The following is a 24699-nucleotide window of genomic DNA, read 5'->3' on the forward strand; positions in this document are numbered from 1 at the left end:
AATGACAGTCACAATTTAAATATCTGACCAGCTGAAGCACTCACAAATATGTATACAGTAACAACCACATTCCTCTGAAACCACCAGTTTTGCAAGACTGTGTAATTACGGTACATACCAGTACACCAGCCATAACATTGAAGTATTGCTATAAGTCAAGCCAGCTCAGACACCGCACAAATATCTAAACTCACTGTGCTTAAAACCCAGAGGCTGCAATTTATGCAAGTCCAAGCCTGCACATGAAGTGACACAAAGAAAATTAGGAACTCACAACAGAATAAGAGAAAACAGCTCAGAAAAACAAGTTGCAGGCTGCAATAACTCCAGAGATGTTAGTGGGTAAACAGTACATGTGGCCATGTTGGTCACATTCCCAGACTACAAGAAACATGGCTCACAGGCCTTTCTTTCCTCTCACGGTACCTATCCAGTAACCGTAACCATCAAACATTATTCAACCTCTTTCATTCACTCTAGCAACAGCATTAACAAAGCTCTATCTGCATCTCCGGTACTTGCACTGTAACAGCAAGCATTAAACATCTACCACAACATCTTAATCCCTTCATGCAACTATGAGCATCAAGCACAATTTGCTCCCCATTGATCTTCTCCAGCAAAAATGTTAAGGCAAGATAAGCAGACTGAGGTACTGCGAGAGCAGTCTGAGTTAATACTCCATAATAACTCGGATACTTTTACTCATGCAGACCACTAGCACTGAAAAATACTTCATTTATCTGAATGAGGCTTCCGAGTGCCTGGGGGGGGGGGGGGGTTCTTCTGCACTTTCTACCTTGTGAGCAAATATCTGGGGTGCAACTTCTCATAAGATAGAACGTGTCTAGGACTTGGCACAGCCCCTTCCAAGCCATGCAGAACAGTGTGTTTTATGAGGAGTTTATTGCATTCCCACAAGCCTTGGTATCCTGATGTACTGAGAAGGAACTATATATAAGTAAGTACTTTTGTGTGTGATTTTTTTTTTTTGTAATTTTTTTTTTTTTTTTTTAAAGCTCAGAGAGGGATTTTCTGTAATCATTGTCATAAAAGAGAATGCAATGGTTCTAACCTGAAGATCCCTCATAACTCATTCTAGTTTCGAAGAGGAACAAGCTCGCTTTGCTTCATGTTTTTATGACAATGATTAGTCCATTTTGTTTATGTAATATCAATATTGCCCTCCGGATGCCACAAAGTATATATATATATTTATCTATATCTTTACTCTACCACCCTCTCGGGTGACATTTTTTTTACTCTCACTTGCAATAAGAACATCCGTTTCTGTAGTTTCTTTGTGTTTTGTAATATTACCAGGGCTTGTGTTACTAAATGTAATTTTAAATTAAAACAAAGCTTATATATACACACACACACACACACACACACACACCTAAATCCTCTTACATTAACAACGGGCAGTTGTTAAAGCAGCTTTAAAATCACCCCACCTCCCCCCATGAACTATAGATACAGGGACATTAATTTTATTACTAAGAAACAATACTTCTAAATCAGATTAAAATCAGAAATAGTTATTTTTTAAATATTTTCCCCTTGCATAAATGTGTCTGGGTAAGTACACTCACAGAAGCAAACACACATAGTTTTACCTCAGACTATACACCTATATAAAACATAGCACACCTATAAACAAATACACAAGGCATATCAAAACCATACATACCAAAACTTAGTCATGTCAAAGACTTGCTATTGAAGGCCAGGATATGGCAAGAAATAAAACTTTTAAGGGATACTATAGGTTTGAAATAATTTTAGCTTAATAATGTATTTTGGTGACTAGATTGTGCCCCTTGCAGTCTCACTGCTCAATTCTCTGCCATTTAGGAGTTAAATTACTTAAAATTCTGTTTACGCAGTGCTAGACACACCTCCCCTGCCTGTTACTGACACAGCCTGCAAAAAAATAAATAAAAAGGGATACCGCAGGCACCAAACCAAATTTGTCTTGATGAAGCAGTTTTGGTGTATAGATCATGCCTTTGAAGTTTCAATGCTCAATTCTTGTCATTTAGGAATTAAATCACTTTGTTTATGGAGTCCTTTATACACCTCACACCTCCCTGCATGTGACATGTGCCACGTTTCCACTGAGAGGTACGGTTCAGGTCGGGTCGGTATGGTCTGGTACGCTATTTTGAGTGTTTCCAATATGAAAGTGGCCCATACAACCGAACCAAACCTCACCATTCCTGGGCCCCCTTCAGATGTAGGTCCATATGAAATGATACGGTACGGTTAGGGTGGAGCTACTGGCGTGTCACTATACAATCCATTGATTGGCGGACAGGAAAACGTCAATGCTCACGACAAATGACACACTTAGGCTGGACCATTCTGAACCATACCGCTCAGTGGAAACAAGGCATTGCATAGTCTTCCTAAACACTTCCTGTAAAGAGACATCTAATGTTTACACTTCCTTTATTGTACAGTCTGTTTCATTTAGAGAGTGGCAGCAGCGTAACAACCACAGACCTCGTAACATAGAGCAGCTGGCATTCTAGAGAAGAGGTAAATAAAATCATAACTCAACCTAAATAAATTAGCGTTATGATAAAATTATATATTTTCCGCTGTAGGAGATGTTATAACTTAAAGTGGAGTTTCCTAACAGGTTCACTTTAAGAAGAGAAGATTTAAAAAAAAAAAAAGGAAAAGGAAAAAAGGTAACAGGAAACAAACATTATTTTAGAGCTCCATGTGAACCACTTTATTAAATAATGATAAAAATGGATCATAATCAACCCATGCTGTTTGGTCAGACAGACTTAAGCTGGAGTAATAGAACAGGCATTTTCCGGTTTCGTAAATACATGTCACTGGTGTTTTGATGATAATGTCAAAAGGCTGGCGTTGTCTCTTCATAAACAGTTTCCATTTCAGAAACAGTAAGTTTGTGATGGATTTATGTATTCTGGCACATTTAAAATGTTAACTAAATGCAATAGATTATAAATATGGTAAAATATTAAACAAACATTTATCTGAAATACCCGGTCAGACAGTTTCAATGTTCACAAGAGTTGACTCTGGCTCAAATGTTTTTAAAGGGATTACTACCACTAACTCTTTAGTAGTTGGAAGGTCGAAAAAAAGTATTTGTTAAGCTGGGAATTGTTGAGCATTAACAAAGCAATTGCAAAACGACAGAATTTCTATGTAGTAAATCAGTAATCCTGTCACAAATTATTAGTGCTTGGGAGATGACAAAAAAAAAAAGAAATCTCCAATAAAATAATTAAGACATGCCATCTGATTTTTTTGGAAGATAGTATCGAAGATATTTCTTTAAATAACTGGTCCAAATTTCAATGGACGATTGGGGACATCCTCCAGGATGACCAAATTTTATATTTTGCTGATATTCAAGCCAAACTCCTTCTCCCTAACAAAGAACCCTTTTCTTATTTAAGAATTAAAAATTTCTTGAATAAGTTCTTACTAAATACGTCGCCAAAAATTTATATTCTTATTCAAACCATCTTTAGTTATACTAAGGTTAATAAAATTCTCTCAAAAGCTATTAACTTGTTATCCATCCTTGATCAACAACCCTTAAAGATACTTGATAAATGGAAAAATATCCTAAATATAGACATAACTTAGAAGGAATGGTGTTCGTCTCTTAAAGACACCCGTAAATATATTCATTGTCAGAACTTAGTTGACGGTCAATATAAGATTATGTATAACTGGTACCTGACTCCATATAAATTAAGTAAGATGTATCCAGGTCAAATTCCTCATTGCTGGCGTTGTGGCTATCCAGAGGGAACACTCGTTCATATATGGTGGCATTGTAGTTCAGCTAAAAGTCTTTGGGAGTGGACCTTTGAAATACTTAAATGTTTATTTAATATTACAATTAAAAAAGGCCCGGATAGGGGCGGGGCCGGACCGCCGAGCTGGATGGTCGCAAGCGAGATCAGCTCCTACACGTTGATAACATATAAGCCTACAAACCATGAAAACTGACCTGGTTACAGACCGGCAGAGATGGTCCTCAGTGCAAATGGGACTCTGGATCCAAGGTGAGGCTGGCTCCCTGAGCTGCAGTCCCCTGGAGGTGAAGCCTTCGACGACCCAGTTGGGGCCTACTCCGGTGGTGAGAGGGGCGGACGGCCGCTGCCCCTCTATCCTGCCTAACAGTGCCCAGACTCGGGTGGACCCGGCCCTGTCCCCCCCGCCCCCTCTCTATGGACCGGTGGGGGTGATCCCGGTCCTCACCCAGAGGCTAAGCAACAAGGGCCTGGCAACGCCACCACCCCGCTTGAGGGCCCGGGCGCAGCACACAAGATGGCGGATGCCATGTGCGCCAGAGACAACGGAAAGAAATGCTACCCCACCAAGCTCCAATTAACCATAGATGCCTCCAGACATGGGCCCAGGGGGCATGAGAAGCCCGCGGCCTCCCTACCTTGTATCAAAGCTCAACAGGCGACCGAGCCATGTCAATGGCGAGCAGCAACGGAGATCCGACCGCGTAGATCATGGCCGCTGCACCGGAGAAACGGGATATCGCACAGCGATCACCCCTGACAGCAACTACCAACCATGCCGCCGAGCAAGATACTTCCACAGCGGGACCAACCATTAACTCACCTTACACATATCCTGCCTGAGACTAAATGCGGCAACCAGTGGCGAGCCATACTGGGCCTCGTCGAACTATCTCCCCCGGAGGCCACTAACCCCCTGAGGTCCAGATGTGGCGGTCTTGATCCGATACGGCTGCAGCCCAAAAGGATTCATCGAGACATCCAGCGAAACACACGAATGGACTTAGCTCGAACCCCGGCCCTGGAAGACACTCATGCCCTGTCACACCCGAGTACCTGCGAACCCGCAGGCCCACCGAGACGGAAGCCCCTGGAGCTCAAACCTGTTCTCACGAACTTTAAGACCAGCCAGGTTGATAAACACGAAACTTACTGCTTAGACCCAGCATGTTTATATATTAAGCTTATTAGAACAACATATCGGTTTAACCTTGTACTCCACTCCTTAGGCACGCACCCAGACAATTACCAACATAGCAATACCTCTGTCTGCTTGCTAACCTATTAGTCTACTCATTTTACTTAAAATACTTCCATGTCTCACTAAGGTTATTCATTTTATACACCTAATGAACATACAATTGCATCTGAACAAAATGATAGCTAGTGCAGGTTAAGCCTTAAATGTAAACCGATACATATGAAAGTCAGAATCTGTGCAGTGAGGCATGTCCACTCAGTAAATCTTCTTATCGACGTAACTACATGTACAATCAATTAACATTACTGCGTGAAAGCTTATGTCTAATCTACCTTATCTTGCCTTATAATACTCAATTTTCCTTAAAAATTGTGCAAGAGGGGGGCGGGGCCGGACCAGCATGGCGGACGGTCGCAACTTGCAGGAGCTCCGCAGCAAACTACCTGCCAGAGCACCAAACCAAACCTTCTGCCGCCCACCACTGGACCCCAAAAGCGACTTACCCTTCACAGACAACGGCCTGAGGGTTCCGGTCCAAAAAATCGGGATGCCGGCTGCCAGGGTCCATGCCGAGCGATTGCGGCCTTGCGGGGAGTACGGGCGGGTGAGGCGGCCGCTCACCCGTCCCGGATCTTCTCACCCAGCGGGACCACACAGAGCTCCGCTCCCCCCCCTCAGGACCGGGGGGGATATCCCGGTCCATACTCCACCGCTTACAGGGCGGATGGCCCCCAGCGGACGACGCAACAGAGCCATGGAATATACTCAGACGCACGAAATGGCGGACTCACACACCCGTCACAACCAAGCACAGAGACTCACAACTCAAAGCAGGCAGGAGCCCCAGGGGAGCCTAGAGGCTAAGCTTGAAGCCATCATGGAAGCCTTCTGGGCGAAATTGGCAGCAAAAGCTAAAGGTCCCCAACGAGACCCCCCAGCAACAGCCCAGTGGAGGGCAGCCCAAAATGGCCGCGGATCACATAGCGGCATCACACAATGCCCAGCACCTGCCATGAGCGGCAAACACCCCCACGGGACGGGAGCCACAAAGCGGACGGCTCGCAAAAAGAGACCAAGCAAACGGAACAAACCACCCACACCTACTAGCCGCCATCTGGGGAGACCGGCGCTGACAGCGGAGAGGCCTACACAGTGGCGCTCAAGCAGACTACAGGACGTCGCAAAATGCAGACCGAAACAGAGGAAGGTACCGACTATGACCAACATTGGACCCCCTGTGACCACTCGGTCCCACTGGCCTCCACATGTGTTCCAGACCCTGAGGGACTGTCCAACAGACCACCAACGTCCCCCGGTATCAGGAGTCGGCTGAACCTGAACTGAACATACAGCTCGTGCCTAAGCTGCCAGACCTGATATATACTAATAGCAGCCACTTTACCTGACTGTGTAAATGTTTTACCCTGTTCGTTTACAAGCACAGATGTCCTAGCTAGAGACTTCTGAGTTACAATGTCTATCCCTCTGCAGAAAGTTTAACCATAACCAAATATGAAGTCAATGTTACCCACTCTTGTTTATTCCGTCTAAAGAGTTATGCACGTGAAAAAGCCTACATTGAGATATAGTTAGTGATTAGAGTTCTCTTTTAGTAATTAAAATGTTCGAGCTAGCATATAGGGCCGGCGCTATGATGCCCCCTGGTGAATCACCTTACTTAAGCTTATGGAAATATATCGTTTAACATTTAATTTCTTCTATTAAATGTTTGTATAAGCCTGTTTTACAAGCCTGATATATGAGCATATTTTATAAGCCTGATATATGAGCATGTTTTATAAGCCTGATATATAGGCCTGATGTATAGGCCTGATACATAAGTTAAGAGCATGTTTTATACGCCTGTTTTTTCAAGCCTGTTTTGTTTTCGTCTTAAATATACAAAAAAGTGCATTGTCTATTCAAGCCACATTACAGTACATGTATGAACGCGTAAAATCTGGCAGACTGCTGTTGTGGCACTTGCCGACATAAATGTAACTTGTCTCACAAATGCACAATAAAATAAAGAATTTAAAAATTGTGCAAGATTTTTCCATGCCATACCTATGTACCAATATATAAGTTTATGTTTTGTCTGCTGACGCTGCCGTGGCATCGCAAACTTGGTTGTGACTACCCGCACTGCAAAAATAAAGAATAAATTTACATTTAAATTGGAAACTTTCTTCCACTTCTTCTAAGTGCCTCGTAAACCATTGCTTTTTGGCGGTAAAGATAATAATAGCAAGACAATGGAAGTCGCATCTTCCTTTCCAGAGGAGTCAGCTTGTTAATCAAATTTTATTCCAACTCCGAATAGAAAAAGATTTACCGGTCTCCTCCATACTTCTTATAAATAAACAAGACCAATACATTAATTGGATTCGAATTTTGGAAAATAAATGAATTATTTATTTTTATTTTTCTCTCTTTAGATTTCGATAGATAATTACATTATTGTGATATTTTTCTTTCTATGATGTTTAGACTGACCATAGCCCATACTTATTCTGACAGCAGTTCTACAAGAAAGAATTTATCTTTTTATTAAGATATCCTTAATATATCCTCAGCTGTTTAGTTGGGGAATTATCTTGTACTTTAGACTAGAACAGTTGTAATAAATGTAAAATTATATGTTATTGTCACACTTGTTTTTGTCTTGTATGTAAACTGCACTATTTTGTCATATGTACGATAAAATGAGAAAAAACTTTCAATAAAAAAAAAAGCAATTGCAAATGTTGGGCCAACTCATTAAAATTCCCCAATTTTCTAGAATGGCTATTAGACAAAAATGTTTAATTCTTAACTTAATAACCCACTCAAAAAATGTGATATTTTATTCTGTGTGTGTGCTTTATAAAATACAAAGAGGCAAAAATATACATATAAAAAAAAAGTCAAGTGCAAATAGCAAGTTTAAAGGGACACTATAGTCACCTGAACAACTTCAGCCCAAAAAATTATCTCCCTACCTACCCCCCTCACCCTAAAAATAATGAGGGGGGGAACATTAACTAAAAACCTGTAAAAAAATAAAAAAAATAAAAAGAGATAAAAAAAAACTTACCATTCGATGTTTTCTTTTCCCACGCTTGTAAAATGACACAGAGCACTGTGATTGGATGGCTTGAAATCCATCCAATCACAGTGCTCTGTGTCATTTTACAAGCGTGGGAAAATTCCAAAGAACTTTCCCACGCTTGTAAAATGACACAGAGCACTGTGATTGGATGGCTTGAAATCCATCCAATCACAGTGCTCTGTGTCATTTTACAAGCGTGGGAAAATTCCAAAGAACTTTCCCACGCTTGTAAAATGACAAAGAGCACTCTGATTGGCTCAAACCCACCAATCAGAGTGTTCTTAGCCTAATTGCAGGGCGGGGCAAGGCTTTATAAGCCTTCCCCACCCTGCGGAGCTCAGTCTGCGCGGAGCCCTCCATGGGTGAAGATGGATTATTTTTTTTTGCGCTCGTTTTTTTTTTTTTTTTTTTTTTAATTGCGTCGGTTATTATGGATTTTTATTTGGCCTTTTTTGGGGCTGAAGAAAGAAGATTTTAGAAGAAAGAAAACATCGAATGGTAAGTTGATTTTATCTCATTTTTTCTTTTTTACAGGTTTTTAGTTAATGGTCCCCCCTCATTATTTTTAGGGTGAGGGGGGTAGGTAGGGAGATATTTTTTTTGGGGGGGGGGGGGAGGGTTAACTAGGGTCCCCCCCCCCCTTTGTATTTACGGCCCCCACCCACCGCTCAGGGGTGGGGGCCGGGGGGGACAATAGGTCCCCCACCTTATTGATCATTTTAGGGCCCCCACCCGCCGCACAGGGGTGGGGGCCGGGGGGGGACAGTAGGTCCCCCCCTTATTGATAATTGTAGGGCCCCCACCCGCCGCTCAGGGGTGGGAGCCGGGGGGGGACAGTAGGTCCCCCCCCTCATTGATAATTTTAGGGCCCCCACCCGCCGCATAGGGGTGGGGGCCGGGGGGGGGACAGTAGGTCCCCCCCTTATTGATAATTGTAGGGCCCCCACCCGCCGCACAGGGGGTGGGGGCCGGGGGGGGACAGTAGGTCCCCCCCTTATTGATAATTGTAGGGCCCCCACCCGCCGCTCAGGGGTGGGGGCCGGGGGGGGCAGTAGGTCCCCCCCCTCATTGATAATTTTAGGGCCCCCACCCGCCGCACAGGGGTGGGGGCCGGGGGGGGGACAGTAGGTCCCCCCCCTTATTGATAATTTTAGAAAGCGAGCTGAGCTGTCAGACAGCTCAGCTCGCGAACGCGCATTCCGCGCACATGCGCGGTAAAGCGCTCAGGTTCTTCATAGGGCGGCATTCAATGCCGCTCTATGAAGAACGCGATTGGTCCAGCGCGAAGCCGTCCCATTGGGCCCCGCGATTTCGTCATTTTGACGAAAAAAGGGGGCGCGGCCTAGCGGGGAGCTCGGCGCTGGAACGGAGGTAAGTTTTTAATATAAAAACACCGAATTTTTTTTTTTAATTAATGAAAGTTCATATAAAAGCAATAAGGAAGGCTGGGGGACCTGTCTTTCTTGCTTTTATATGGTGACTATAGAGTCCCTTTAAATTATATTCTGAATAAGACCACAAAGTATATATAACTAGATGTATAGATCAAAATAAAAAAATAATAAACAGGTACATGCGCACTGTCCGAAAACTCCACGCACAATTAACTGGAAGTTTTTAGTTCCACTCCAAAAGCCAAAGTGTAAGCTCACATGCCAAGTCAAGGCAAATCTCTGAAGAACCACACTAACCTCGCTGCTTTCAGCGAAAAAGCTAAATTTCTAATGAGACCGAAAGCTGTATTCTTATAACACATACACACTTATTAACCCTTAACAGGATACTTATGAATTACACAGACATGTTACAGTGCTGCCGCACATCTCATGTGTATCCGACCACTTTATCTCAATGAAGTGGTGTGGGTGCCATGTTCCTGTCTTTTTAACCATGACACCGAAAACATTGAGGTTTTATAGGCAAATCATGAACATTTCACAGAGTTAACATGCCCCCCAGTGGCCATCTTCAAGACAAAGGTGCTTTGGCCACAAAAGCCAAGTTAAACTCTACATTCAAACAGATGGTCTTATAGAGAATATCTGATCGGTGCATGCTAATCTCCCAATGTTCCCCTAAAGGAGATACATTGAATTGGCTGAGATCATCAATCTTGAAGATCTCGGTCGAGGACGCAAAGCTTTGGTACAGAGAACAGCACACTGCAGAATATAAGATAAGTAAATATTACCTTGTGGGGCCGGTGGAGGGATTACTACATAAGTGGCAGGTACATAAGTATGGGAACACTACAGCATTAGGAATACATGTTCGCATTCCTAACACTATATTCCTTTAAAGGTCTATATGTGTGTAGTGGTTCATAAGAATACCACTTGTTTAGGGGTAAACATTAATGGCGTGCTGTTAAAAACCTCCGGTAATCTAAATATCCATAAATATTTGGGACATTGCTTTTGTTCTATGTATTTGGGCTGTCGAATACTATAGCTATTGCTGCTGCCCAAGAGTAGTGAGAGTTTGAGTCATAGTTTTGTGTGTTTATTTCTAGATATAAATGTATTTACAGTTTGTTACTGTGCTTGTCATGCCTGGTGCACTTAGCACAGCATTAGGAGCGCAAACCTTCCCTCTGAATTACTGCTTAGTAAGAAGTGTGAAATAATATTCAAGGAACATTTCTGCTGACCTTGCTGAGTATTCAAGTTTACAGATTACAGCTCACACTGCTTCTCTTAAACTTTATATCACCTTCCGGCACATAATACAGTTTAGGAACTTTGCTGACAATCCCATTTCTGTGCTGTCCTAGATGCTTAGCCGGAGATCAACTTACAGAATAATCAGTTTATAAATATATCTCGTATCGTATGAACAAAAGTCACTGAGACAGTGACACAAAGAAAACAATAGGCAACAGCTCATAGATCTTTGGTAAACACCAGGAGACCACACTGCGTGTAACCGACAGGGGATAAGAGCCACTAAATCTACAGGAGGTGGGGTCTGCAGAAGGGCAAAACAGTTTTTCATTAATGGAAGCTACAGAGATTGGAGAAACAACATAGGGGTTCTCTTAGGTGTGCATTAATTGGATATGGATAACATTATTTACTATCATGACCACAGGTCAGCTACTGGCTCACTTATCTGTATAGGCAGTCAGACATAAATTCACTTACATAGCCCCAGTATAAACATGTAAAAAAAATCTAATTATGGTAATCATGGTCACATGCTGTGACATTAACAGATTGCGCTGACAGATGCATATATCGCTCAGGGAAGGAGGTACTTCCACCAGAATCCTGTATATAAGAACTTGTATCTGCTGATTACTTAATGCATTGCATGACAGAAATTTACATTATATGTAAAAAAATTATTTTTTTTGTGTATGTTTCTCTAGCCACAGGAATCTATGTCACAACACAGATAGACTATGAAAAATTACATAAATTATAATAAATACTGTGTTTTAGGGGGGCGGGGCCGGACCACCAGCGACAGTGCCCAGAGCAGAGAGACTGATGTACCTTGGGAGAGGCTGGCTCACTGAGCTCCAGTCCCCAGGAGGAGATATTCTCGTTCCCACGAGCGGGGCCTTCTCCGGCGGAGAGTGGGGCAGACGGCTGCTGCCCCACTATCCTGCTCCACAGTACCCAGCCTGAGGCACAAACCCTGGTGGATCCGGACCCGTTCCCCCCCTCCCTCCCCCCTCCCCCCTCCCCCGGACCGGTCCTCACCCTAGGGCCCTATTCAAGAGTACACAAATGGAGCCGGGGGACTTGAGAACGGCTTCCAAGATGGCAGGCGCCATGTGCGCGAGAGGTGAGGAGGAAACCGAGCCCACAGCACACCACTGGATTCCGCCACCCCGGCCCGGCAACATGGAGGGGCAGAAAAACCACCACCTATCCCCGCAGCCACACGGGCAGAATATAAGCGACACAAAAGATCCTAATAAGCGGGGCCTACCGCCAAACAAGCTACCCTCGCACGAGGACCCTCTTCGCACTCACCTGCCACACAGCTTGCACCACCAACATCCGAACAACGGCATAACCAAGCGGAGGATGCCGGGCCACCGGCGGGGTCTGACATCAACTCCTGGACGATCGACAGGGGCAGGCTATACAACGAGTGTCCCATGCCCGGGAGACACCGGCGAGGACCTTACAGAACAACACGGATGGAATATATCAGGAAGCCTGCTCTGACAGACGTTCGCTCCCTGCCATATAAAAGTAGCAGAGCAGGTTTTAAATACAGGACTCCCTCTGTCTATGTGGGCTCGGGACCACCCTGAAGCTGGCCCTTCCCTTTCCCATGGAGGAAGCCTGATGCACCCCCTTGACACACCAGGGTGACAGAACTGTCAAAGCGACCTACTCAGACCTCACCTATGTTTTGTAATGTATATTGTTTAACATGGCAACCATGTGCACACGAAACCTGCATGGCACTCATAGGTTCACACTCACATAGGTATTGCTGACACACTAACAACTCACTGCAACCACACTGCAGCATATCATGCTATGTCACATGTAACCATCCAAGCGAGAACCCACATACCTACCGAGCTAAGTTATTAACACATCACTGTAACATTATGCAAGAACATTCATGACAATTACACATTTAGCCTAGCATGTATTTAGCACACCAAGAATGTCTTAAAGCTTGATATCTTCATGGAAAAAAACAAAAAACTGTGCTGATTAACCTGCCACGATATGTAATCATATGAAACTGCTTGCAGCGGCTGCACGCCTACTGCACGCCTACTGTAATTTCATGCACAAATAAAATAAAGAATAAAAAAAAAAAAAATACTGTGTTTTACACCAAGTGTCCTCATACCTCATGCATCAATGGATACATATTGTACATCTAAATGATGCAATGTAACAGAATATAAAACCTACAGAAAGGGAAGGACAGTGACCTATTGAAACCTAAACAATTGAATAAAATACTCAAGCAAAAATGGAGACCGGGTTAGGAACAGCAGGTTCTATCCATATGCAAAGTTTGTGAATAAATATTACATTAAAAAGGACACTATACAGGAACACAAACCCTAAACGTCAGTGTTAAAAACTAAAATCTAGCCCCCCTCCCATAATATTGTAAAATCTTGTTTATTTTTTCAGTCTGCAGCTGCTGGCTCTGCCCCTGATCTGCCTGCTTAGCTGACATCATAAGAGATATTGAACTGAGCCAATCACAATGCTTTTCCAGAGGAAAGTATAGGATTGCTTGAGCATGTCAAGGAAGCAGATCGGGGCAGAGCCAGCACGAGCCAAACACAACCCTGGCCAATCAGCATCTCCTCATAGAGGAAAGTTTAGTGTCTCCACGCAGAGGGTGGAGACACTGAATGGCAGTGCTGCACACCCCAGGAAGCAGCTCTAGCAGCCATCTGAGGAGTGGCCAGTGGAGGTATCCCTAGGCTGTAATATAAACACAGCATTTTCTCAGAAAAAAAACGTCTTCACTGCAAACAGCCTGAAGGGAATGATTCTACTCACCAGAACAAATACAATAAACTGTGGTTGTTCTGGTGACTATATTGTTCCTTTAATTTCCAATAAAGCCACACAGGGTTTGAGAGAAAGGTGTATGTAGTTTAGAAGGTGTCTTAATTATGTGCACAGTCTTTCCTATGGGTTTCCCATGCTATAAGCATTATTAGGCTGCCATATGGATTCAATGACTAACATTGTAGTGTCACATTGTAGATTGATCCTATTGCAATGTAATAAATACCCTAGCAACAATATTTCTGAAAGTGTAAAATTTTAATCTTAAATAAGCTTCCCATTTTAAGTAAAGGTTGAAAACGGTTACTTCCTTCTAGAGAGAACAGTACAGTAATTTATTTTTTCTGGGCTTCAATTTATTGATGACATTTTCTTTATTATCAAACTTAGTCGGTTAGATACTTGGCCTCATGCTCTATGGAGAATTTCAGATGACCAACAATTCCTGTCAAGACAGCACCTAGAAAATATGGCCCCAATGTCATCATTAGTAGAAAGTTATGGACTTATATTAGAACAAAATAAATATATCACAAATATTTACCTGGACAAAATCCCAACGAAAACAAGAAAGGCTTTTAGTATCACTGCAGGGAACATTACATTGTAAGCTGCCAATATCAAGCCAAATTTCTTAGGCAAGTCCTACGCTATAACATTTTAGTGAATAGACAAAATCTCTGATTAGGCAGAATAGTGATTTGGTACAATGCACAGGGAACTTGTTGCGCTAATGAATACTATATCCATTGCTGTCGCCCAAGAGAATTAGGGGTTTGGCTTGGTTTGGTGTTTTTTTTATACAACAGTAGCTTAAATGGATCTTTATTATTTAATATATATCTATCATGAGGAGAGTGGTAGACAAAATGATAAATATCCAATGTAAAAAAGTGTAGCCAAAAAAAAAAAAAAAAAAATAATAACCAGAAATTTCACTATTTTTGTGTTTTTTCCCCCGGCATGTTATCAAAATGAACAATAAACACAACACTGCTCGTATTTTGTGCCCTTTCAGTCTGTATGTAAGGGTTCACCATACAGGGGCTGTAATTCCTCTACGGCAGAAGCCAAAAATAATTAATACTTGAACTCATTAAACTTGCTCAGACTGTGTTCAGGTTGAGAACATTGCAGCACAGAGTAACCTTAAGGGAATACAGATTATTATTAACAATAGGTTATGCCTAGGTTAAAAAATAATAATCTAAAAAAACACCAAAGAAGCAAAAAAAAAAAAAAAAACCTCACAAACAATGCAACTGGCATGACAAGTTTTTCAGGGGGTAAAGATACAATATGTGATGAGCTTCACGGGGATTTAAAAGGTTACTTTGTTTATCAAGTTAAAGGGACTCTCCAGTGCCAGAAAACATATCCCTTCAGTGGCACTGGGTCAGGCTCCGCCTACACTCCTTCAGAGACCTAATGCGCATGCCTGGCAATGGCCGCGTACGTGCATTACAACTCCCCATAGGAAAGCATTGAATAATACTTTAAATGCTTTTCTATGGGGATTTCGGCGACGCTGGAGGCCCTCACATAGCGTGAGCACGTCCAACGTCGTTTTAAACCACTTTTCGTGTTCTATGAACACGGAAGTCTCCTCTAGTGGCTGAGATTGTCAAATCTGATTAGGTCAGCCAAGGAGGTATAGAGGGGGTGGAGGCAGAGAAGACGTGAAGCCAGTGCCAGCAGATACGCGTAGCTCTGGAATAAAGGTGAGTATTCTACTTATTTAACCCCTTAAGGACACATGACGTGTGTGACACGTCATTATTCCATTTTATTCCAGAAGTTTGGTCCTTAAGGGGTTAAAGGGCAAAACATGGTTTAACACTATAGTGCCAGGAATACACGTTTGTATTTCTGACCCTATGGTGTTCCTTTAAGTACCTAGCCTAATAAAAATTTACTTTTTAAATGCATTTTTATGGCATTTAAAACAAACTCACTTATTTTTAAACTTTCTTAAATCCCTGAAATCATAACTTTATCATAGCTGCAGAACTAGTTTATGCAACCATGCTTCCCTGTTCATGTTGGGGAGTGGCCAATTAAATGTTTCTCATAGGATAGCATTGTGAGCACACTAAGCATGCACTGTTATCATCACACTCTATATATATATATATATATATATATATATATATTATTTCTTTCTACTATATCATATGCAATTGGTATCTGATATGCAACATCTGTAATGTATCTGTAATGTAACAAGTAAATAAAACATTTTTAAAACCTGAGCGGGGTTTTTGTTGAGATAGATATCTATCTCCTTGGATTAGGGAGTTCCCCCTCTCCCCCATGTTTTGTTCCCTTCCCCCTTAGCCATTTGCTTAGCTTAGCTTAGCCTAGACATACTAGCAGCAGGGTTGTGTACATATGCCCAGCACTCTGGTTTCCACTGCATTCACCTACAAGGTCCTCACACTAATTTACATGTTTTAGAACACCTTGTACTGTATAAATATACTGCCGGTTGTTCATTAAACCAGTATTGTCTTGTCTAGTGTTTGAGACAAGGTTAGAAAAACTATTCCTTACTTTATCCAATATCTAGTTGATGGTTGGGTTGGAAGTTAAGGCTGCTAGATAAGTAGCCATAAATTACCTGGAAGCGGCAGTAGCTCTGGAGTTCCCAGTTGGCACGGAGAAGGAACGGATGCAGTAGAAGGTACAGGTCTAGATCCAAAGGCAAGGACAGGGCACCATGTTCATATTACAGATTTGATTATTGAATCTGTTTTCAACCTAGTGTGGTTGTCTGAGGGTTATGGGGAATGAAAAAAGAAAAAAATGTGCCATTTCTCAGAAACGACACGGCTGTACGGGGATATAATTAAGATAAAGTGACTTTGGTTCTTAGACTGACCCTTTAAATTTATAACTTTGGAAAAAACTTAAAATAAGGGGGGGGGAATGTTTATACACACACACACAACCCTTCATTTTAGGATTGTGAGGCACAGATCTTCGTAAGGCTACAAAAAATATAGTTACATTGAAGGTTTCTAAGAGAACAGTGACTTCCTTAATTCATAAATGGAAGATTTTTGGATCAACCATTACTGTTCTTAAACATATCAATTAGGGGAGACGGGTCTTTGTTAGACAGGTGGTTAGGAACCCCCCAGAGATTATGTGTGTAGATGGGAGAAACTTGCGGAAAGACAATCGTGCTTGAAACACTTCAACAATTTGGCATTTATGGCTGACTGGCCAGATAGAAGTCTCTCCTCACTGCCACACACATGCAAGTCCACTTGGAATTTGCAAAAAAGCACCTAAAGGACTCTCCATCTGTGAGAAACAAGATTCCCTGATTTCATTAAATGAAGATTGAACGGTTTGGCATCAATTCATAAAGTAATGTCTGGATTAAGCCAGAAAACCACGAATCACCTCTGCAATAAATATTCCAACCATGAAGCATGGTGGTGATAGAACCATGCTTAATGGGTGTTTTCCAGTGTCCAAGGCTGAGAGACAGGTCATGCATGAGGGAAAACTAAACACAGCAAAATACATATTGGGAGAGGGCCTGACCGCCATGCTGACTAGACACATGAATGAGCAGCTTCTGAAGTTTTCTAACTTTGACCCTAACAACCGCTTATAATAATCTTGCTGGACCCCTTGAGGGTTAATCTAAAGTCTTGGTGACTGAGACCTCCTCATGTGGTGTGTGGAGTGGAAGGACTGCCACCCTGCTCCCAACTGTAATAAGTCGGCTCCTGGAGCCTTACCATGAGCTGCTATCATTGGTGCACCACATACAACTAAGATGTCGACTTTGTCCACTTTACTTCCCAGGATATCATAGGTGATAGCAAACTAGCCATCTGGAACAGAGATGCTCTTACAGCCACCCAATGAGCACAGCATGCTTTAAGCCCAGAAGAGGGCACCCATTCTTGATACTGCTACTCCTCGAGAAATTGGACTGCTGGCTGATACGATCCCCAAAACTGATCCACAACTCCATTTATGGCAGACTGCCTGGAACTACTGCCGATCCTTGGCTGCATACCATCTAGGGCTTTTCCAAAACGGCACAAAGGGTGCAGATTAATCAACATTGCTTGAGCTATCAAGCCTGGAGAAGGCTTCCAGAGTTCCTGAGTATCCCTCAGATTCTCAGCTTGCCAGAACGGCTTTGATGGCAGATTGTCTGCCTAATCCCTGTATCAGGCATCAGTTAAAGATCTAATTCTGAGTTTAGGGACTATGTCCTGCCACCAGTTAGCTGAGTTGGCTGATATCTATCTGGGGTGTGAGAGAGCCTCTTTAACATATTGTATGCTTAAATGCCGATACTTCACAGGTTACCTTATACCATCACCTCTGCAAGTTTTTCCTATAGGGCCCAGAAGTCTGATCACTGTTGCATTCTCCTTAATTTAAAAAAAAAAAAAAAAAATTGTTCCAGAGTGCACTGGGCTTTCAACAGAACACTGACACTACAACCTAGGACAACAACATAAATGTCCTAAAGTGACCCAACCAGAGCCTGAACCCACTCCAACATCTATGGTGAGAAACTACTACCTACAGTCCCTATCCAACCTGACAGAACTTGAGAGGATCTGCAGAGATGAATGTGAAGAACTACCCGAATCCAGGTATGCGAAGCTTGTCATATCATATCCCAAAAGATTCTGGCTTTAACTGCTGCCAAAGGTGCTTCAACCGATGTGATATTTCTAATGTTTGGCTTTTTAACATGTGGTATTCAATGTAGATTAACGTGTGGGGGATAAACAATTGTAGCATAAGGCTGCAACATAACTATAAAATAGATAGACACAGTTAATACATTGCTAAACTCATACACACACCAGTCAAGCCATAAGACTTGCTTTGGTATATATATATATATCACACGTTTACTGGACTTTAATTTCATAGATAGATAGATACTGACTACACTATGTGTGGAGAGAGGGATAGATACATACACGACACACACTGTTGGCAATGAGGTCCCAGCACCCACATGCATGCTTTGTTCAATAGGTAAGTGGTCCACCCAAATGTTTAAGGCACAAAGATAACCAAATTACTTTAAAGAACTTTAAATGGTGCCCTTTAAGATAAAAAAAAAATAAATAAAAAAAATCCCTGCAAAAGCATAGTTTAGAGATTCAGTACAGATATAGGCAGACCTATCCTAATCAGGATCGTCCAGTTCTGATGTATGGGGTATGACCATATCCCATAAATACTTTTCATGGAAAGAGTTCCTGGGATATGTAGTTTATCTCCCAGCAACAGTTCCATTCATCACATATAAACGGAGAGCAGCAAAATCACTGTTACCAGACTATACACAGCTAGGTTCAATGTTATGTGCAGGGATTTCCATTCACCAAACGTACAGCATGCACCTGCAGCTCCATGCACGGGTTATGCAAATTGTAGTAGTTATGGTGCTTAGAAATGTTAACGTGCACACTGTGTTAGCCAAACCGTTGGGAAAAGCATAATCCCCATCCCTCAATATAAATATAAAAGTTAGAGGGACACTATAGGCACCCAGACCACTTCAGCTCATTGAAGTGGTCTGGGTGCAATGTCTCTGTCCCCTTACCCTTGCCATTGTAATTATGAGAAACTGCAATAATTACCTTGCAGGGTTAAGACTGCCTCTAGTGGTTGTCAATCACACAGCTACTAGAGGCCCTTCCTGGTGGTTAGCTGACTTTTGGTCGCCTTACTGACAATGGATGTCCTCACGCTCATCTTTGTGTTCCTAGCACTATAGTATCCTTTTAAACTGTGTTCCCCCTGCCCTCATGTCAATCAAATCAGCATATGCAGATATCAATGAGAATGAAGATTTACAGAAATTGTAATAGTTTGTTTTGGTATTTTTTTTTTTTTAAACCTAGTATTATTATTGCATGTACACAATTCTGATTTCTTACTTTTGCCAACTATCAAGTTCATATACATCTCTTCTTTAACTTTGCCAGCATTGTGGCTGTAAAAGAATTATTATAGGTTGCCTAACCCTGATGTGGACCAATCATTTATATAACTCTGCCAAGGTGGTACTTCTAACCAAAAAGAACAAACTTGTTTAGAGAGAAAAAAAAATAACATACAAAACGTCAGCAACAACAGAAAACCATTATTATACTTTGGATTACATGGGATGAATATCAGCTATCAGGTTTTTTGTTTTTGTTTTTTTTAATCCAAACTTCCACCAACCAATATGCACCATACAACTAAAACCCACTGTGCTCCCATTACCCAGTGCTCCCCTCCATTGAACATGCCACTTAGCGTTTGCAAACGTGAACACCACAACTAAACAGCAAAATAATTAACCTGCATCATTAGGTACTCAGTACGCTGGAGTGTCCCTGCATTCCTCCCAAGGGCCCTGTGACGCGTCATATGCCAGCATAAAAGTTGGGAAACACAATAGATAATCCTAGGAGAGAAATGTATAAATGTGGGAAAATACAAAATGTCAGTAACTTCCATTTTAAAACATTGTACAGCGAACAGGATAGGGGGAAGACAGTTTGTGGAACCTAACATTTAAAAACAATGACACGTTTTACAGCGGAGAGACCTGCATACCAGTCAGGTTACACAATGGTTTTTTTGAGGTGTTTTTTTCTTTTTAAAAGTATTTCTGAGTACAAAAGGAAATTATTGCATAAAATCCCAGCTGTTGCTATTTGAGAAGCACAAAAAAAAAAATATATATATATATACAAAACAAACCAAACTCACTCTACCTGGTGACATTCAGTGTGAAACGTTACACAGCTTACACAGATTGGTGAATGCATCAAGGAAGGGAATTTGGTATAAATGTACTTATTGACACACAAATCTGTTCTTTTTCAGGCTAAATGTGAAATGAAGTCAGGGAGAAAATGTGAGATGTAGAGGTGTTTTATGTAAAGAGGATTTTACAAAACGTACACCACATTAAAACTTGGTCGTAAGTACAAACATAACATGATTAGAAGAGAAAAATAGGAATTGTTCCATATAATTATGCATGAATGAGGATACTGCGAGCAAAAAACAAACAAAATCTAGATCATAGAAACAAATAATCGTCAAAAACATAAAACACATTGGGGTACAGCCTAAAATCTAAATGGAAAACATAGGATATAATTAGTCAACTATAGCCAACTTTGTTTTGGGGTGGTGTTCTTCAACTTAACGGTTTCAGCCTACAGTTTGCGATTCAGATTCAATCAGTTGTAATTCTGAATTTAGTGAATAAAAATACATTTTCTTTAGAAGTAGGGATGTAAGATTAAAATGAAATAAGCTCTGCAGCAATTTTCATTCTACTTGTGCAATGAAAACACTAACTCTGTGATGTCCAGCCAAGACTCTATAGTGACTGCTGAGAATTATGCGACTCGTTAAATCTTAGCTAATTACCCATGAGAGACACACTATTCCGCTAGAGGAAATTTGCAGCCTTACGTGTAAACTAGAAATGAGAAAGCCAACCTGTCTATTGAAAAACGTTTGCCTGTATAAGACGAAGAAAAATGACATCACTAAAAGGAAATCCAGTGGCCGGTAATTAGAAAATAGCCAAGTTGAAGAGAGGGAGGAAAAATAGATTAAATCATCAAGTCTGTTGGCACGGCATGAAATCAGACCAGTTTATGTTTATGAAGTGGAAGAACAATTTATGATTTACATAGGGTTAACATCAAAATAAGTGTCTTTCACCTCAAAAAAAAATAATAAAAAAAATATTAACTTTAAAATGCAACAGATATCTTAATTAACAAAACAATTTTTTTTTTTTTTTTTTTAGGTGAAAGACACTTATTTTGATGTTAACCCTATGTAAATCAGAAATTGTTCTTCCACTTCATAAACATAAACTGGTCTGATTTCATGCCATGCCAACAGACTTGATGATAGAGACCATAGAGACATATAGTTGTTCTGTAATATTAATACATTATTCAATGATTCTCACGTTCCAATTAGATAACAGCTTCAAGAAAACACAGCCAATAAATATGGTTCCGGATAACGTCAAAAAGCACGCAGAATATCACGTACCAATGGTAATCTGGTTATAGTTATATTTTTTATATGACCATAACTTTAAAATAAGGCTAAGACTTGGCTTACTCTAACAGGTTAACTGTGGATTAAGATCAATGAATAGTATTAACAGCAACTGAGAACCTCTGGGCTAAATGTTACCGCAAGATAAACCGGGCAACAATCCCCCTCCCCCTTAACACATCTGGTGGGAGACTGGGAAAATAATCCTTGTCACCTGCTCACAGAGGGTCACACAGTAGATATGGCACACATGCCTATGGTCAACCAACGTAGACATAGTAATGATAAAAAATAAACAAAATACAAATGTAAAAGATTTAAGGTGAAAATTAAATGTAGCCCATTGCAGTTACACAACTGTGTAAGAAATATGGTTTTAGCATCTTAAATAGCAGGTTAAAGCTTTGTCCCACTCACAATGAGTTGCAGCAGGGGTCCAGCTCGTTTCTCTAATCTCTCAGGAGGCGTGAGAGAAGAAATAGGTAATTTTTGCCTGCTCCCTGTTTTTAGAGAGAGTCCTGGGAACCCCATTATTTGGGGATTTTTTTAATTTTATTATTTTAACACTATGCCCGTTGATGCTACTGTTGAATTAATATCACAGAATCTACCCCTTAGCTGACAAATAGTGGGGAGTTGCAATGACGAAGTTCACTGCTTGATAAATGTCCAACTCCTATACTTTGCATTGAACTTGGTCTTATTTCAAAGCAGACACTGACTGGCATGGAATTTGCAAATTAAGGGACAAAAGCCAAATTTACATGCGAATCACCCTTAGAAAGTACCTGAATTTAACTTTTTCTTTCAATTGGGATGCAAATTAGGAACTTGGTAAATTACCCCACTGTGTTTTATTGCTTTAATCCTGTATTTTTTAAATAAAACTGTATCTTCCAGCTACAGTTATGCAGATTCAGGGTTCCAGCAAACCTTAACCTTGTGTCATACCAGGTTAACCCAGTCCTGTTTATACAGCTACAATGAAAGTGTAAGTACTATGGAAAGACTGATAATCAGTTTCTGTTTAAACAGACAATAACAGCAGTGAAGGCAATATATATATATACACACACACACACACACACACACACACACACTCTGTTATACGCCACTCCATAAGAACAGCAAGCATATCAGACTTAGCATCATGGGAAGATCTGGCCACAAAATCTGACAAATTACCCATTGCGGTGTCAATCCAATCACCCTTTGGAAACAATGATACATATGGATAGGTCACATTTAAGACATCAGGCCAGGCTATTTACCTGGCAATACAGTACTAGGGCTACCAAATGGCCACATTTCACTAGAAAGGTAGATAAAATACCGGTATACCGGTGACCAATATTATACTAACGAAGAAACAGCAAGGTTGTTTTTTCTTCCTGAAAATATTTGGCAACCATACCAGCATCCAAGAAAACAAACCTGAGTGGGCAGAATAATATTATGGTACTGGATCTGGAATGCAAGAACCCATATGTTTTCAATGACTAATCACGTAACTGTGAACAGAACATGAAAAGTGCTGTCCTACAGTATATAGCCTTCATATGCTCCAAGATGAAAGTCCGTTAATTAAGCAATGTTATCTATTTGGAATTCTCCAGTACAAATAAATAGAACACATAGTGCATGCAAATCTATATGTAACAATCTACAGAATTTAGACACGATGTATGTCCAGGACACATGGTGGATCTGGCAGTGCTACCTGGATCCCATTGGTTCCTAGAGAGGTGGTGGGTCACCTATCTCAGGGGTACTAGATCCCAGCAAGGAGGAGGTATTTTTATATGAAAGGGGAAGTGGAGGGCACTGGATCCTGGGGAGATGTTTGAATAATAAGATGACCAATATATTGGAATTGGATCCCTATGAGAAGGCTGATTTTTTTTTTGTATTTTTTTTTAAGGAGGGGTCAGGGAAGCTGTTTTCTATATGGAGGTACTAGACTCCAGGAAAGATTTCTGACGTTAGGTTTCCTATGAAGATAGTCAGTGTGAAGTAAGAGGTGTGGGTACAGGCTACCTTTTTGAGGTGGGGTGGAATCAATTGAGGGGTGCTCTCCAGGCTTCCTTGTTTTGGGGTGATGGATCCAGTTGAGGGATCCTCTTCAAGTGACCTGTTTAGGGGGGTGGCTCCAGGTGAGGGTAGGGGGGTGGCGAGTTGAGGGTGCTCTCTATTCTACCCCTATTTTGGGGGTATGGCTCCAGGCCTCCTGTTTTTGGATGGTGGATTCAGTGGAGGGATATTCCCCAGGCTTCCTGTTTTTGGGGAGTGATCCAGTTGAGGGGTGCTCTCTAGGCCCAGTCTTGACACGTCCTGCTGGCTATGCTCACCCCTTGAGAACGAGCCCTCACTTACCTCCTCCACCATCTCCCCGGGTCCTCCTCTCCAGGAAGCCACGGCTGGGGCCTGAAACCACCCTCCTCCTGCCCCCAGAGTCTATGTAATGCAGCCCGTGGCCACCAGGGATTCCCCCCTTCTTTCCCCCGGTGGCCACAGCCCCCCAGTCCAGGACACCCACCCCCCGCCTCTCTAAGGAACTCCCCCAGCCCCCACAGCCCCTGCTTACCTTGGAATCCTTTTCCCGGGACTCTACGATCAAGTCAACCATGAACTTCCCATCCAGATCCGTGGCTGAGCCGGTAAGAAGCGAGCGATCTCCGTGAGCCTGGCTGCCTGCGATCAGTACGGGCTGTGACTCCCCGGCTGCTCCTCAGGCTCTCTCCGCCTCCTCTCCACTGCGGCCACAGCTGCCACCATTCACCAGCCGTGACGTCAGCAGCGCCTAGTGCGCAGGCGCACACTCACATTAACCCCAGCACTGCCAGGAGGAGAAGAGGGGGGCCATTCTGATCAATAGGGTCATCTGCAGGACAGGGTTATACCAGGAGGGAACTATAGGGAGGAGGGGGGCATTTGCTTTAAAAATCCAAAAACAAAATAGTGATATATTATCTGGGTGTACCTGGGGGGCTGACAGGGAATTGT

General features: G+C 41.9%; 1 protein-coding gene across 3 annotated transcripts in view; it reads right to left on the reverse strand.

Moving 5' to 3' along the window:
- The window catches only part of EVI5 (ecotropic viral integration site 5), a 134819-nt gene extending 110327 nt beyond the window's left edge, over positions 1-24492 (reverse strand). For 2 of the 3 annotated variants that reach the window (XM_063428397.1, XM_063428395.1), the window contains exons 1-2: positions 24281-24335; positions 19960-20065 (exon numbers count right to left, since the gene is read on the reverse strand). In XM_063428397.1, coding sequence (XP_063284467.1) covers positions 19960-20028 — 69 coding nt within the window. In that variant the 5' untranslated portion in view covers positions 20029-20065; positions 24281-24335. Of the gene's footprint in view, positions 1-19959; positions 20066-24280 lie in introns of all 3 variants that reach the window. The other variant, XM_063428396.1, reaches the window with a different exon arrangement.
- Positions 24493-24699: the final 207 nt, after the last annotated feature.

This window comes from Pelobates fuscus, chromosome 7, assembly GCF_036172605.1.
Source record: "Pelobates fuscus isolate aPelFus1 chromosome 7, aPelFus1.pri, whole genome shotgun sequence".
NCBI lineage: Eukaryota > Metazoa > Chordata > Amphibia > Anura > Pelobatidae > Pelobates > Pelobates fuscus.